General features: G+C 32.0%; 1 protein-coding gene across 5 annotated transcripts in view; it reads right to left on the reverse strand.

The window, feature by feature from the left end:
• Tweek (transmembrane protein KIAA1109 homolog tweek) overlaps nucleotides 1-15,705 on the reverse strand; it is a 31,952-nt gene extending 16,247 nt beyond the window's left edge. For 3 of the 5 annotated variants that reach the window (XM_076761926.1, XM_076761923.1, XM_076761925.1), the window contains exons 1-25: nucleotides 15,573-15,705; nucleotides 14,640-14,959; nucleotides 14,405-14,548; nucleotides 12,868-13,187; nucleotides 10,451-12,726; nucleotides 10,104-10,381; nucleotides 9,716-10,019; nucleotides 9,289-9,609; nucleotides 8,064-8,436; nucleotides 7,480-7,980; nucleotides 7,150-7,408; nucleotides 6,733-7,080; nucleotides 6,583-6,659; nucleotides 6,169-6,505; nucleotides 5,910-6,088; nucleotides 5,608-5,833; nucleotides 5,145-5,533; nucleotides 4,075-4,236; nucleotides 3,859-3,984; nucleotides 2,695-2,833; nucleotides 1,724-1,966; nucleotides 1,021-1,277; nucleotides 906-935; nucleotides 482-785; nucleotides 8-400 (exon numbers count right to left, since the gene is read on the reverse strand). In XM_076761926.1, the coding sequence (XP_076618041.1) occupies nucleotides 8-400; nucleotides 482-785; nucleotides 906-935; nucleotides 1,021-1,277; nucleotides 1,724-1,966; nucleotides 2,695-2,833; nucleotides 3,859-3,984; nucleotides 4,075-4,236; nucleotides 5,145-5,533; nucleotides 5,608-5,833; nucleotides 5,910-6,088; nucleotides 6,169-6,505; nucleotides 6,583-6,659; nucleotides 6,733-7,080; nucleotides 7,150-7,408; nucleotides 7,480-7,980; nucleotides 8,064-8,436; nucleotides 9,289-9,609; nucleotides 9,716-10,019; nucleotides 10,104-10,381; nucleotides 10,451-12,726; nucleotides 12,868-13,187; nucleotides 14,405-14,548; nucleotides 14,640-14,892 (8,239 nt within the window). In that variant the 5' untranslated portion in view covers nucleotides 14,893-14,959; nucleotides 15,573-15,705. The remainder of the gene's footprint in view (nucleotides 1-7; nucleotides 401-481; nucleotides 786-905; nucleotides 936-1,020; nucleotides 1,278-1,723; nucleotides 1,967-2,694; nucleotides 2,834-3,858; nucleotides 3,985-4,074; nucleotides 4,237-5,144; nucleotides 5,534-5,607; nucleotides 5,834-5,909; nucleotides 6,089-6,168; nucleotides 6,506-6,582; nucleotides 6,660-6,732; nucleotides 7,081-7,149; nucleotides 7,409-7,479; nucleotides 7,981-8,063; nucleotides 8,437-9,288; nucleotides 9,610-9,715; nucleotides 10,020-10,103; nucleotides 10,382-10,450; nucleotides 12,727-12,867; nucleotides 13,188-14,404; nucleotides 14,549-14,639; nucleotides 14,960-15,572) is intronic. The other 2 variants (XM_076761928.1, XM_076761927.1) reach the window with 2 other exon arrangements.
• Nucleotides 15,706-16,137: the final 432 nt, after the last annotated feature.

A 16,137-nucleotide genomic window follows, 5' to 3' on the forward strand; every position in this document is an offset into this window, starting at 1 on the left:
TACTCACTTGACGATGATCCGTTTTTTACTGCTGTATCATTGACAATTAAGTTATTGTTTCGTTTACTTTCTGGTTGCTGTTCTTTTAGTTCCATTTGTGTTTCTTTAACGTTCTGATACATATTACTAATCTGATGCAATAATCTGAGAAGAGGCATATTTACTTGTTGGCTAATGTATCGTATATTTAGACTAAAATTCACAACTGTACTTGTATGCTTTTTCAATTGGCCCCGAGATATGTACAAAACGGTTTGTTTTTGAATCATATCGTCTACTGTCATATCAGCCATTTTCTTAACATCTATATCAATACCAATTTTCTCACATAAAAATGCCGGAGTTTCTGGTGGTATATCCAAATGGAATTTATTTCCTTTCTTCGTTTGGTATTTATTTCCTAACATATTTAATAAAATTTATATCAGTGCATAGAGTGATATTGTTCATTGAATTTCTTACTGGACATTTATCACTGTACCTTTCTTCTTGTCTGTTAATTTGCCAAATTCACTGACAACTATATCAATACGCATTGTCTCCATACTTCCTACCAGAGACAAATTTGACCCTAATGATTCTAAGGAAGACACATTATTTACATTTCCTGAACCAATTGCGGATAGCATTTGTTGCGGCATTACGGATAAGGAAGACAAAAGTGGCTCAAAAATTAAATGTGCATCTAATAGTCTGAGGGAATCTTTCATTGGATATAGAAGAGTACCACTATGAACATCAGAGTCTTCTGTGTCATCTGTTGTCATTGTGTTAATTTTAGAATCCTGAAAAAAAATATGAATTCATTATATTCAAAGGTGCATTGAAATACATCATAACACGCACAGTATGAAATAGTAATTGCACGAAGTGGCGCATCAAATTCTAAAACGCATTTCAAATACCTTTAAAGATTTTTGCTCTGCGCGAAAGACCTAAGATAAAAGGTACAACAAAAGTAACCACTGTATAACAGATATTTTTATCTGATTCTTATTTTAAACTGAAACTATTGCTTACCCAATTTCCCTTCAAATTGCCTTTCTCATTGTCTTTTATAAATTCTTGCTGTTTAGCCATCCAACTGTACAAATCTTCACCCGTATTTAGAGGTTTATTGGAATGATGACTTGTTGGTGAAGTCACTTGATCCAAACTTCCAGTACTATGTTGACTACCATGCCCACCTCCGGAATATATGCTTGGATTGGAACCAAGTTGATGAGAATGAGAAATGTGAATTTGCGGTGTCTTTTCTTCTCGTAGCGTGCCGTAACCTAATGCAAAACTTCATTTGTACCTACTTTAATTATATTTAATTAAAAGATTATAAGATTAATTAAAAAAGTAAAATCAAAAGCAATGTTACAGAAGAAATAGAAATACAAACATGAGACAGATGCCTAATGAGTGCTATGGTGAAATAATAAAGTAACAAGTATGAAGAAGGAAGTATTCAACACATACAAAAACATGTAGTGCTGTAATTGAAGTGCGAAGCAATACAAACTGCAGACAAATCCAATATTATGCATAGTTGATATAGTTAAAGGAGTCTGCACACTGGAGTAACCATTAATGTAATATAAATTAAACTGCAGATAGTTCTATGGGTATCTTTTCATTCAATTTAATAGAATGAAACGATTTCAATTCGGATATACTATACCAATGTGTAGACTGCCAATACATAGTCTATGAAGTTTGATTATCTCGCACTTACTTATGTTATTTGGTTCCCGAGTTTGATTGAATAACCCGCCACTTGCAAGTAATGGGAAAACAATACTTGCTCGTGTACTAGCAGGCACTTGCGTGGGTTGTAGTGATTTTCCTTTCTTTGGATGAACTACTGGTGGAGAGGGGGAGGTTAATGAATCCGGACCTGGAACCGGTGTTGTTATAGGGGTTGTGTCTTTCCCCCGAGGAGAACTTACAGGAACCGTCAAACCATCACCACAAATACCTGGTCATTCCATATCAAGCCATGTTTTTTGTTCAGAAAGCCCAAGATTATATTATCAAAATGTGTTTGAAGAAAGCATGTTACAGTCACAATGGTATTCGGTATAATGTTATTTACAAAATGCAGCTGTTATATCAATTTCTACAGATAGTAGCCTAAATGTGTGTTCAAAATTTAAGTACTGAAAAGACTTATATGCAGAGTCGCGTATAGGATTCTTTAAAGAATCTTTTCAGCCTGTTAAATATTTTTCAAATACCACTTAAAAATAAATTACACCATTTAAAATATATTGTGAGTTTATTAAATACTTATTAAAAATTTTTTAATTCAAAAAACTCTACATACAGGTCTAATATTTTACTATTACTGGTACTCAGGACAAAATCAGAGAATACTAGTAGAAGCAAATGGATGTTTATATAGCATAGAAGAAAATTTTTAATAGAATATTGATACTAATGCTTGTACAAACACTAATCCTAAAGGCACATGCTATAATGTGCCTATACGAAAATGCAGAATAGGACATGAAGCAATTATTAAAATTACAATTTAAAGCAGATGCTAGAAAGCTGCAGGTGTATTAAGTTGAAGTTTTATAAAACATTGGATAATCCAATAAAATTGTATCAGTAGTACAGGAATACTGTCCAATGTATCTTTTTTCAACCTATTGTGTCACGGATAATGTAATTAATATTTCTGTTGAGTTTAACATATAGTACCTGTAGTTTTTTCTTGTCCACTCTTGACATGTGTATGCTTATGCATGTGGTCCGTATGAATTAACATAGCACATTCATCTGTGACTTCCTGATCATCAACTTCTCCTGCACTACCTTCACCATCTGTCAGCAAATTTTCCTGTGGACGAATAAGTCAAACCCGAAATATTTATTCAATATCTTTACCAACGAAAGACAAAATTCTTTATGTAATCATAAATAGTAATAAACAAAGTAAAAATCAATGTTTTCTACATTTTTAATCAAATATAATAAAGTAAACGAATGATTTAAATAAATCTATTAGTAAATAGATGAATATCATTTTGGGAAGATTTTGGTTTCAGAAGTTTTGAATTTCACAGGAAGTCTTAAGATTATAAGAAAATTTGTGCATATATTTATAATATTATAAATTGTACGAAATATGCACAAGCATTAGAGAACCTTCACCAATTACAATTTATACCAAAATAAAGTGTGAATTAACATTTTGTATCACATACAAAGTAGGACAACCATATTTTAGTAACAAAGTGTGTTAATAACAACATGAGTAAGTAACTTTCCTTATTAACAAAGACATATATGCATAATAGCACTAACGTATTTGATGTTAGAATAGAGTTAATGTTTAGTTATATGATAAAGCTTGTGCGTTTATTAGTGTGAAAATATATTTAAGCTCTGTACTTAAGTATGAAAAGAATTTTTGGAGATATTGTGTTAGGACTATTGCTGTGCATATATTTTAAAAATTCTTACTCCATTTTATATCGAAATCATCCTTCTGCATTTCCTTGCTTATTTGCTGAAAAAAAAATTATCTACCGAATTATATCCCCCATAAAATGTGTTATGAACTTCTGAATGAAATAAAAAACTTCCTCTTTGATGTCAATATTATGTGATTAAAGTGAATGAAATATTATTTAAACTGTTTCCATACAAGAAAAATAACATAACTTCAAACCAAATATAAAGTGTTAGAGAAAGAGATATGTTAATAATTATTTCAGAAAAAATTAATAAGAAAGTTCAAAGTATTAAGGAATTTAGTTATTGTTATTTTGCATGGAATTACATAGTGCTTCATTTGAAATATTTCTATTATTTTTATTATACAAATTTCTCATTTGCATAAGAAATAGAATATATTCATACCTCATCTGGATCTGAAACAGCAAAAGTAACATTCAATGGTTTCACATGTTTTGTTTTATAATTATGTTCCAACAACAATGGAGTATAAAGGACATTTTTCCATTGTCTGCTCAATACTATGACACCCTAAAAATAAAAGATATACGCAAATGCATACATGGATATGATTTGAAAAATGAAAACTCTTATCTATGTCATGTTTATAATACAACTTACTTGGCGAAGTGTAGACAACAAAGGTAAATCAGATTCTTTTAAATTGGCTTCGATAATTATTAAATCGTTTAATAGAACATAATTTTGTAAAATTGTACATAATTGACACGATGGATCTTCTTGTAGTGTTTTTGCTAATGGAGTCAATCTTCCATAACGACTCTATAGTACATAATAATATAAACAATTTTTTAAGATACAATTTTTCGTTATATAAAAAAGAATATATTACCACTAAACCTACCGCGACCGATTGAATGATTTATATTTTTTTGTAAAAAAACTGGACAAAATTCGATACCAAATTCTAGTTAACTTCCGATGTAAATAGGAAATATATGTATAGCAAAGATGAAAGGAGAGAATCTTCAGTTTCCACTGTCTTAAAACAGTCTAACAACGCGTATTAAAAATACTAAATCTTTAGACGCGTGCAGTTCCGAAACTATTAGTGTTTTATGCATTATTGATCCATCGTTGGAAGCGGTAAACCTTCCCCTTTAAAATGGCTTTTGGTTTTTGTCGATCCGACTTTCCGTTTTCGAGATATCGCAATTTATGTAAAAGGTAATTTTTTTAATTCGACTATCTCTGTCTTCGTCTAACGCGCTCGGACCTCCTTCTCGCACGTTGACCCACTGACCGAGTGACTGAGTGACGTCACGTTTACTATTTACTACGGTCACGTGCGGACAACGGCCTTGACAAGGCCGTAGTAAACAAACGCTTCGGACTCTTATATCTCCGAAACTAGCCATCCGATCGACTTGAAACTAAAATCGCTATATCTCCGGAACTAATAAAGCTATCGACTTGTTCGAACGCTCGTTTTAAAGGGCATTTCATCCTCTATTCAATGACTATACCACCTATTATAATTTTTGCTATCTTCTATGTTTATTTTGAAATTTACTTTGACGCTATATACTTAAAAAAGTTTCAACAATTCCTATTGATTAAACGACTGGTGTGCGATCAAAGTGGATCATAAATTGTTTATTTACGGTCATTTAACCGGTCATGATAGGAATGGATATACATGAAGTACCGGTAGGTTTAGTGTTAAATACCTTAGCAGGCATGTGAATGGCCTGCACATCCAATGCCTCTGCCATAAGACAAGCAACAATAGCGGTCGATCTTCTGTACATAGTTCTGAACATGTGCACGATTCGCATTGCGAACTTATTACTAGGATTCATCCAAGCATTAATAGCGGGTGATGCTGTACTCAGTAAATTCCAGTCTAATCGAGTATAATCAATTTTTCGTGTTATTGGAGTACGTGGGGGTGCTGCAAAATTGAACCATATTGTTTTTAATTCTATAATACAAGAAACAGTATTTCCATTCCCAGCTTTTGAAGCGAGGCTAGCACATGTAGCACTCGTATTTATTTGCGCTCCGTTAGGTACATTCGTTGATGTCGTTTCTGGTTCAGCTGCAGGCGCAGTAGAAGCTTTAATACGATAAATACAATAGTTAGATAATATGTAAATGGTCGTTAATCATTTAGTTACGGATATTATATACCAGCTGTGTTGTCTAATTCCTCTTGACTTTTTACACTATCCGTATAAAATAATTCAGCATCGACTTTTTTATTATCACTTCCGTTCTCTCCTGTTTCAAACTGAGATCTCTTCAATACCTTTAGTTTGATACCTTCTAATCCACACTCAAACATTATAAAACCCAATCTATCTTCCCCACTTCCCAAAGTAAATTCTTCTGTTGCTTGTGGAGGACCAGTTTGTTTCTGTAATAAATATTATGTAGAATAATTTAAACATTATTCACATAATTCATATAAATAGAAAAAATAAAGAACATACACATTTTTCTTTATCATCCATAAATTGATGCAGATAGTAATCAACGCATTTCAATGGAGAAGTTATTCTGGTACATGTAAATAGTACTCTAGAATAATGAGCGGGAATAGCTGTTATAACAGCATCTTTCAATATTGAAGATTCATTTCTAAGTCTACGTAACTGTGAATGAGCTTTACCTGTTACAACAAATAGTTGAGTTAGTCCTTAGCAATAGTTGAAGCTTGTTATATCGATACACAGAACAGTATACATTTACCTATATTTAATGTGACTACAATTTCTTCTTGTTGTTTTTCTGAAGTTTCTATATATACTGTTTCGCCACTTCCAATATCGGCAACAACGGCAGCTGTTTGATGACCAGGTAAAAATGCCTTACTGATTTTGTTAACTTTTTTCTGATTTGGTAATACAACCGGTTTATGAAACGTTTGAACTACTTCTCGAGCTTGTTTTCCGATGTAAAATCTTGCTGTTACATCGTCAAAGCAAACAGCAAACAGTGACACGCACGTTAAATCGCGAATATTCTCGAGCGCGGAAAAGGATATGATTTCTTCAACGACAGAAGCTTGTAATAAAGTTATGTTCATCTACAATGAATAATAACATGTACTTAATTATACAAAAAATATAACTAAATAAATTGAAAATTTATGTTATTACTTACCTTTGGTAAAATAATACTGCCTTGTATTTGAGTCATAATACTTTCTTCGTACACGTTTGTTTGTAGTGCAATTTTACCTGGTATTAAAAAATAAAATGTTAACAGCACGTAGATAGAAATACGAAGGGAATTCATTCCATATAAACTAACGTTTGTCGTCACCTTGACCATTTTTAATATTTTTCTCAGCAGTGGATCGTTTTGAACTAGTCTGTACTTGACCCCAATAAGATAAACTCTGATCCTGTTTTAAAATATTAGCATCTTCGACTTTTCCGATACATTCATGATGAAGATGATTTAGAATTGTTAACGGGTGTAAAGTGGCCAATGTTGGTATGATAGCATCGATGAAACGTTGCAAAGATTCTAGCACCATAGGACTTAGCATAATATCTACATCTCCTTTAAATTTTACAATAATCGTTGTACGTGAACCACTTTCATGCTGTACTGTTAATAATTCTTCCTCATTATGGGCTGTATGGTCTTCTTCTCCTGCATATGATACAATTTTTAATTTTGTCGCTTGTTTCATTATATGTAATTAATTATCAAATATTTTACCTTCCATTTGATTTAAAGTTGCACTATCCCAAAGATACGGATGGGTAGGTGTTTTATTAGATGAACTAACTACAGGCGAGCCATCGGATCGCGTAATCATTTTTAATGACGTAAACCCTTCAGTGACAGTTTCAAATTTTGGCACGTATCGCCCGCCAACGTAAACTAATCTACCATCCTCAGTACGCTGAAAAAGCGGGGTAGTAAATGCACCACCTCCAGCTGTTATCGACGATTGACTCCAATTTGAGCAACGTACCTAGGATCAATTATCCACTTCGTATTAGTTAAAGAGTTTAAAAAATACAATACAAACAAATTTTATACTACCTGAGTTAGATGACTAACGTAGCTTGACAGCAATAGTGGGGAATCAACAATGGGTTTATTTACTTGCATGTGCAAATTAACAAGAGTTACATCTTCTTGCGAAGATACAGCGGATATAAAACTCGTAGAGGAAACGGAATGACTATCGGATGAATCTCGTAATCCACCGTTTTCGTGCGAATCAATGTCATTTTGAAAACTCGTGTTTCTATTCACTCTGGGGCTTCGTTTCGTGCTCATTGTTTGCGGTTTTGTTCTCTCTAAAGTGTGTGCTTTCTCAGACACAGGAGCATTTACATTCGCTGAACTTTCTACGATAGATAAGTCCGAGGAGAATTTCTTTTTCATGCTATCGTTGCGAGTCAATACCGAACCGGATCCGACGATAGATTGACGTAAGCTCGACGTACGACTTCCACTTAATCCGTGACTTGTATCTTCGTCAGCAGAGTAGAAAGCCTCTGAATGATTTTCTGAAGACATAGATATCGTCCGCTGAACCTGTGAATATAAAAATAATTTATAACGCACACAAACATATTTGAGTACGTTTAACAAAAAACTAAATCACACATTGACCCTACCTCTTTCTTTAATTTTTCATCAGACTCTGATTTTATATACAATGAATGGCGAGAATCAGAGATATTAATACCATCGATAGTTTTTGTACTTGTTTGCATCGAGTCAGAAAAATTGATTTCTGTAGATACAATTGGTAACGATTGCGGACTGTTTGATTCAAACGGTTCACCATCCGACGCATTGAAATAATCCACTGCTAATTTAGAATCAGACACGCTACTTTTCGGAGCAGCTTCAATTTCAGGAACATTTAAAATGGATTTACTGCGCTCTGTATGCAACTTTGAATCCGAATCTAATTTTTGTGGTAATTGCGCAACAGGACTTGCATCGACTAATCGAGAATATGGGACATCTTTTATACTGTTTCCACTGTAATAAAAAATACGGAGATGTGAGGACCTTTAAGATAACAAATATAAAAAATTAATTAACAGTAAATATTGCTTGTTGAAAAGAAAATAAACATCACAAAATAGCTAAACAAGCATTGTTCAAACTAATTTATTTAAACGTTTCGACTATAATAGGTTTTGATCCTCTTCAATAATACAAATGTTGTTATTATCTGTAGAAAATCTAACAAAATTAATAAAAATACAATATGGAAAATAGTTGAAAGTAATTCAACATGTTTGATATTTTTCTCATGAAGAGATAAAGAAGTAAACAAATAAATTTGCAATATACGAACCAAAAAAAATAGATTAATTTTTCAGATTTATTATACCTCATAGAATATACCATTTTCTTATTCTTATTCTTAACCAGGTAACTTGTTAAAGAATAATTGTTTAGTTATTTTATGATAATTAATTTGTAAAAAATTTATATTTAATCCTGCAAAGTAATGGATTTGTCACGTATCTTTATTGGAATTGCTGTTATGTTTTGTCATTATGCAAAGTACATTAAAAACAAACGTTTGCAAATAAATAATTATTTTTTTCGTAAGAAAGAAATGAAAAGCTTGCAAGAAGCAACAAATTTGTGTGAAGGCAGTTAACTTAGGATACATTTAGAAAATCACATTGACGTATAGCAGTGTAAATGATATGCAATTTTTACACTTTTATTAGTGTGATTAATGTTTCTTGGGATTTTTATAGATCAAATTGTAAATATGAGTATATTATACATTTCAACGTATTTGTGCAATCATGCAGTATTTAAAAAATCATTCAAATCATTAATAAGCCGGTTCAAAGCTATTCCGAAGATTACCGCATTGATGTATAAGAAAATCTTCTGCCCAGCAGTTTCCTTTCCCCACTGCATGCGAATGGACTTGCTGATGCAGTAATTAATTTTTTACTACTATTTTCTTCAATACCGGAATCTTTATTATGATCTGTCACAGACCTTGGACGTTCGACACCCTTTTTCGAAGTGTGCGATCCATCTTGAGTAGCGGTTAATTTTCCTATAACTGGATGGTCTTGTAAAGATACATCTTGCAAATTATAAGGCGAAGTATGAAATACCAGTTGACCGTCGTGTAAAATAGACTGACCAAATCCTTTCTCTTTTCCAGTTTCGTTAATTCTAAAATAAGCAAATGAAAAAGTTATGCAATTACTTGTTTATTTTACTAAGTGTAAGTTAAAAAACTTATACACAGTTTTAATGTTAAATATTATATACAATTTACCTATACGCAGCAACATTAATGCCATCTTGAAAATCATGGTAATTTGGTTTAAAAAATCTTGGCCCGTTTCGATTATTTCCAAAGAATGCGCATCCACCTATACAACCACACTTTGTTGGTTTTATACCACTTTCTTGAGGCCATAAAAACCATAAGCGTTTAGTGGCTTCGTCGTGCAATTTTAAATATTTATTTTGTACTAGGTGTAAATTGTGTTCAGGGGTTGGAAGTGAAATTGCAGCTTCTAAAATAACAGGACCTAAAGCTACAGATCCTACTTCCAACCAAATATCGGATCCATCACCTGAAGTAAATTAGAGATCAATAGAATAAATTGTATTTAATTTTGTGCTTTTACTATTAGATATTATAATTATACTAGACATACGACTGCTTGCATTATTATGTGATCTTCCACTACCAGTTGTATTTGTATTACTTGTGTTTGCAAAATGATCAGCGACTGATACAAATTGCCGTATTAATATTCTGGGTAGTACACCAGTTACACCAGATTTCACTTGTTGGCCATGAAGATTACATGTTGAAACACGAATTGGAGATATCCAAACGTGTACAGTAGTTCCTACCTCTTGAAAATACAAATCAACTGCATCTATTGCTATTCTTGTCATTCTATACTTTATATCTTCAGAACTAGGACATCTATAACAATATCACAAGGGTGTCAATGTTTAAGAAAACACTGTATATACTTAAAAAGTTATTATTTACCTATAGTGATTATCAATGTCACTATCAGGACATTGTAAAGGAGGAATGCCATGATGGCAATGATGCGGTAGATCTGGCGGTCGTAAACTATTTTCATTATTTTCCACCATTAATAAGAATGTTTCTAGAGATGTAATAAGGTGATGTAATTGAGGAGAACTCATTTTTCCAGTCAATTTTCCTAATTGTACTTCGATTAACCACGCGTACTCCAAAGTTTCTTGATCTAAACTTCTTCCTTCGTTACTGAACATTGCATGACCTCTTACTTGCAATGCACTTAACATTAAATGTCCTTGATTTAAATGACGTTCCTTACTTGATCGAACAACATTATCAGTAACTAATGCAATTGCAGGCGAGAGAAGCAATTGAAGTTCTGTTTCCTTATATCGTTTATTCATTTCAAATCCAAATCGTTCGAGAATTATAACTGGACAAGGTGGATCATTCTCGCCACAATTTTTTACTAGGTGAGCTTGAATATCATGCATAGTGATTCCAACTGTTACTTCCAATGGTCGATAATCTCTCGGATCGAATGATTTTGATTTTGCATCTTCATCCTCTACAGACTCAATACTACTATTTTGCACGTCTTTGTCTTTGCTTCTTTCTGTACTTATAGATGTCGGATTTGTTCGACTTTGTTGCATATCAGTAAAAGTTTGATAATCGCCAAATAAATTTTCTTTTAAATGTATAAAATTTTTCAAGAGCGATCCGTACACGATTAATATAGACGAACCGATTTCAAGATCTAAACTAACTTTGTCAGGAGCTATAGATTGCGGATCAAATTTTTGACTACCATTTCTAGTCCACCGAAGACCAGGCGACTTTCTACATCGAGGAATTCTCATTGGAGATAAAAGAATCTCTTCTTTCTCTGGAGTTGTTATATTTGCTTGTGGAGTAGGTCCTAAAGGTGGACACGGATGATATGTATAATTAATACTTAATGCCACGATAGGTACAGACCAACAATCAACCCAGCCTGCTCCCTTCTGGCAAACATTTCTCCATTTCTTAGTTTTATTTAATTCTGATAAATATATGTGTGAGCCATCGCGTGTCATAATTTTTGCATTTTTATTCAAAGCTAACAAAATTGTACGACTTGTATTGACTTCAGGTAAATAAAACGAAAGATCGACGCTTTCACCTTGAATCCAAAAACGTAAAGGTATCGTGACAGGCAAATAATCCACAAATGGAAGATCAAATGACAATTCAAAGAATTCCCCGCAAAAAGCAATGTGCGCATTTTCTTGATTCTGTGATGAACAGTCAATCCAATTATACTCATTACATAATGTAATCAATTCAAATTCTTTCAATAATAAATTAAACTTCCACGTATAAGGTACAAAATGTAAAATATCAGGCCTTGCTTTACTGGCCCAATCATTAATCATGTCTTGAAAAAATTCTTTGTGCGAATAAACTAAATTAGCAGTGGCTTTGCATCCAGTTAAATTTAATGTCCATTCTTGATGATCATTCCATCTTATTGGATAATGACATTTAACACCAAATTCTAATGTTTCGCTTTCAACTAAACTTCGATATTGTAAACTTGTAGTTGCTTCTAAATGCAACAGTTGACCAGTTATCTTTGTTGTATATCCATCTTGCAAAACTATCCAAGGCATAGTAATTTCCAGATAAGATCCAGGCCCTACATTAATATGAACTGCATTTGTTTCCCTGTTCTTACTAAAGAGTATATCAATTGTAGCTTCATTTAATGTTGATAATCTAATATCAAACGATTGAACTTGTCTTTTCTCGCCAGACACAGGTGCCTTTGTAACTTTTAGTGGCTGATAATCATTAGGGAAAAAGAATTTAAATAAATGTTCTCTTTGTCTATCGGCCCAAGGCCCGTAACTAAAGTCAGTACCCTTCCCGCATTTAACATCAATACCCCAGATTGGTGGCATAGCTTCTACCATATCACCATTTACCAGTTGAATCATTTCTGGATGTTCAGGGACAAATCCTGGTTCATCCATATAGTAATAAACTTCCATATTGTTTGAGCTTAGAACAACAAATCCTTCACCCATGTATCTAGGCGGATCATCTACCATTCCTGTATATTTTGGACTAGGTGCTAAAATAACTTTGAAATTTTCTGCTTTACACTTTGTGAAATGCATGAAATGGTCATGTCGAGATGCTGCTGGTTTTGTAGAATATACGAAATGTGCTTCTTCCACAGTTATTGACAAAGTTGTTGGTACTAATCGATTACCAAACACCAGTCTCCCCTAAAGTAACAAAATGTTTTAAGCAGAGAAAGATTGTTATCTATTAGGGGTGTGCGGGATTCCGAAAATTTTTGGACTCTCGAGAATGTTCGGTACTCCACACACTCCTATTATTTATAGAAAAATAATGCGTAAACTAACTGTGGAGACATCTAATTTAATAACAGGTATTAAATCTCTCCAAGTTCGAGCTATAACATGAGCTTCTTTTTTCCTAATGTTATCAACATGACGTGAAACATCCATTGCATTTATTTGTTGACGAGTTTCACAAGCAGTATTACTATATGACTCTACATCACGATCATCTATATTAACAGTATGATCTTCTTCGTCGGAAAACATTTGGGGTGTAAGGCCAAATGCTTTTTCTAGTTGTGCATATAGTTGACAGCGATTGTAAACATGTAATTCAAAGCCATTTAACATGACTGAAAGTCGAGTGTCTGAATGTGAAAGATCTAAAAAGAAATATTTTCCATTTTTATAAATTTTTTAATATTATTTTAAAGAAATATATGCAGGGTGTTCAGCCACCTCTGATTCTAGAGGCCAAAATAAAACGAAAATCAAGGATATCAATTTCTTGACTGAGGCTTCATTAAAAAGTTATTAAAAAATTAAATTAAAAAATTTCAAATCATTCACGAAAAAATTATTTTCGGTTGCGGGGGTCAATTACAAGCATTTTTGGTGAATAGACATACCACCGAAATCCTACGCAGTTTCGAGAAAAAAATTCATTACTGAAAATTTCATGTCTGACCATACCGTTGATATGTTTCACTGAAATTTACATGCATATCTTTAAAACGTCATAACTCCTGAACGGATTGGACGATTTTAATGTTTAAAAAAGCAAACTACGCGTATTTTAATGGAGAATATGTATAAATCGCAAAAATAGTCGAAAAGTTGGTCCTTGACCCCGAAAAATGAGAAAAACCCCATAAAAATGATTCAATTTTCAAACAGCCATAACTCCTATAATAATGAATATATTTCAATGAAACTTTTTTCTGAAGTAGAGCTCATGGGTACCTACAAAAAAGTATTGGACAACTTTTCTGTGGGACGTCAGACAAAATTATTAAAAATCAAAAACGTGTTTTCAAGAAAAATCGACAGGGGGTAGGTGCCTAAATTTTTCGACGAAAAAAAAAATTTTAAATCATTCTGAAAAAATTATTTTTGGTTCTGGGGGTCAATTACAATCATTTTTGGTGAATAGACATACCCTCGAATTTCTAACCAGTTTCGAGAAAAAAATTCGAATATGTGTGATATTTTTCGATAAAATTAAAACATTTCAAATCGTTCTAAAAAAATTATTTTCGGTTGCGGGGGTCAATTACAATAATTTTTGGTCAATAGGCATATTCCCGAAATCCTACGCACTTTCGAGAAAAAAATTCTTTACCGAAAATATACTGTATGGCCGGAAATATTTCTATAACTCTTTAACGAAGCCTCAATCAACAAATTAGTATTCTTGATTTTCGTCTTATTTTGGCCTCTAGAATCTCCCATTAAAATTTTTCCCAAGGATGATTGAACACCCTGTATAAATATCATGGTTCATAAACAGTTACTTATATTTATGAATTATAATTCTGGGAGAACAGAATTCCAAATAAAATAACATAAATTACATAATTGTATTCATTGTGTAGAATACCTTCAGATACATCTTTGGGAACATAACTCCTCCACCACCTAAATATAAGCCATCCATCCTGAACTCTGATACTATAATCTGTTGTGATATAAACTATATCTCTAAACATTATTTTTCCGCTTAGTGCACTTAGAGTAAAAGACCCTAAATGTAGAAAAACATGTCAGACATAATTAATGAATTATAAACAAAAACATATTAATATGAAACAAACATACATACTACAAGCACTTACCTACTTTAACATATCCATCTCTAATAACAAATCGATTTAATAATTTTGTTAATATATAACCAATAACTCTGCTATTATAATAGGCTATATAAATAATCCAGGAAATAGCAGATACTAATGAGCAAAGTAAATATATAAAACTACTATCCATCTTAAGATCATCAAGGATGACATGATCTGAATAATTCCAAAAGGCTGGTTCAATTCCAGAGAAAGATGGAACTGTAGCATTGTAGAATTCATTCTCCTCCATGATGATGATATTTTCTTTTCTTATTAATTGTGGAATCCAAAACTACTGTTCATTTTGTCATTCAATGCTAGAATCATAAAGAAAAATATTTATGAAAATAATAGCAATCCATTGGATTTTGTTTAACATGTCCTAAATTCATTATTTATAATCAAACATATGCACAAACCATGATGTATATATAAATTATTACTTTTCTTCAACTTTTATTATCTTAATGAAATTAAATATAATTTGTTACTAATTATCAATAGTTGTTATAAAGTTACTGTAAGAAATACGAAAAGTTAGAGTTTGTAAACATAACCTAATCAATAAAGTGTATTTCAAAAATACGCTTATTAATCAGCTATATTAAATAATAAAATACAATCCATTACGTTTATCGTTATTACTCATATTACTAATTGAAGAAATGTTATTTATTCTTGATTGGAAAGGTAAAAATTTCTTTAAAAAGCTATTATCATCATAACAAAAATATTTATTACTGTTGACAATAAAAGACAGAAATTATGCTCAATTGTACATTTATTGACACTTTGAACTATTTAAATGATTATCTACTTATCAACGACAGCAGAGTACCTATACTGTGTGTAATACAATCAAATGTATTTTTTTAAAGAAGTACTTTGTAAATAAATGCCAAGTCAAACTAATTTGTTTGACTGATTTACCTTTATTCGATACTTATATAAGAATTACATTCAATTTTTGTTGTGTCACTCATGGTTTTATGTTTATTAGTATATCAGTTTTAATAGATGTCATAGAACTGTCATCGACGGACAGCAACATACATAACCACTCCATAGTGACTACTGTCATTGACTATAAATTTAGTAATGATACGTTTGGATACACTATTTTTTGTTACTGTAAAGAGTTTAGTGTATTTCTGTTAATTTGAAAAAAGTGACATCTATATTGCTTGTTAGTTATTTTATAAATCGTTTAAATGGATAAAACAAATCGACTCTTAACAAAATAGTACATATTACGTCATTTATATATTTCTAAATTATCACTAAACAGCAAAATATTCGTGCAAGAATGTTTACTGTACGTGATACTTCACCATTAATTTTGTTTATTAATAATATATAACAAATGTGAAATTTATATGAATATCACTTTCTTTTGTACACCCTTTGAAAATTATTACTTTCGACGTATTTTCTATATAGAGTTGTACATCTATGTTGTATATAAGTCGTGCACAATAATGGTACGCGCTTCAAT

Source organism: Colletes latitarsis, chromosome 3 (assembly GCF_051014445.1).
Source record: "Colletes latitarsis isolate SP2378_abdomen chromosome 3, iyColLati1, whole genome shotgun sequence".
NCBI lineage: Eukaryota > Metazoa > Arthropoda > Insecta > Hymenoptera > Colletidae > Colletes > Colletes latitarsis.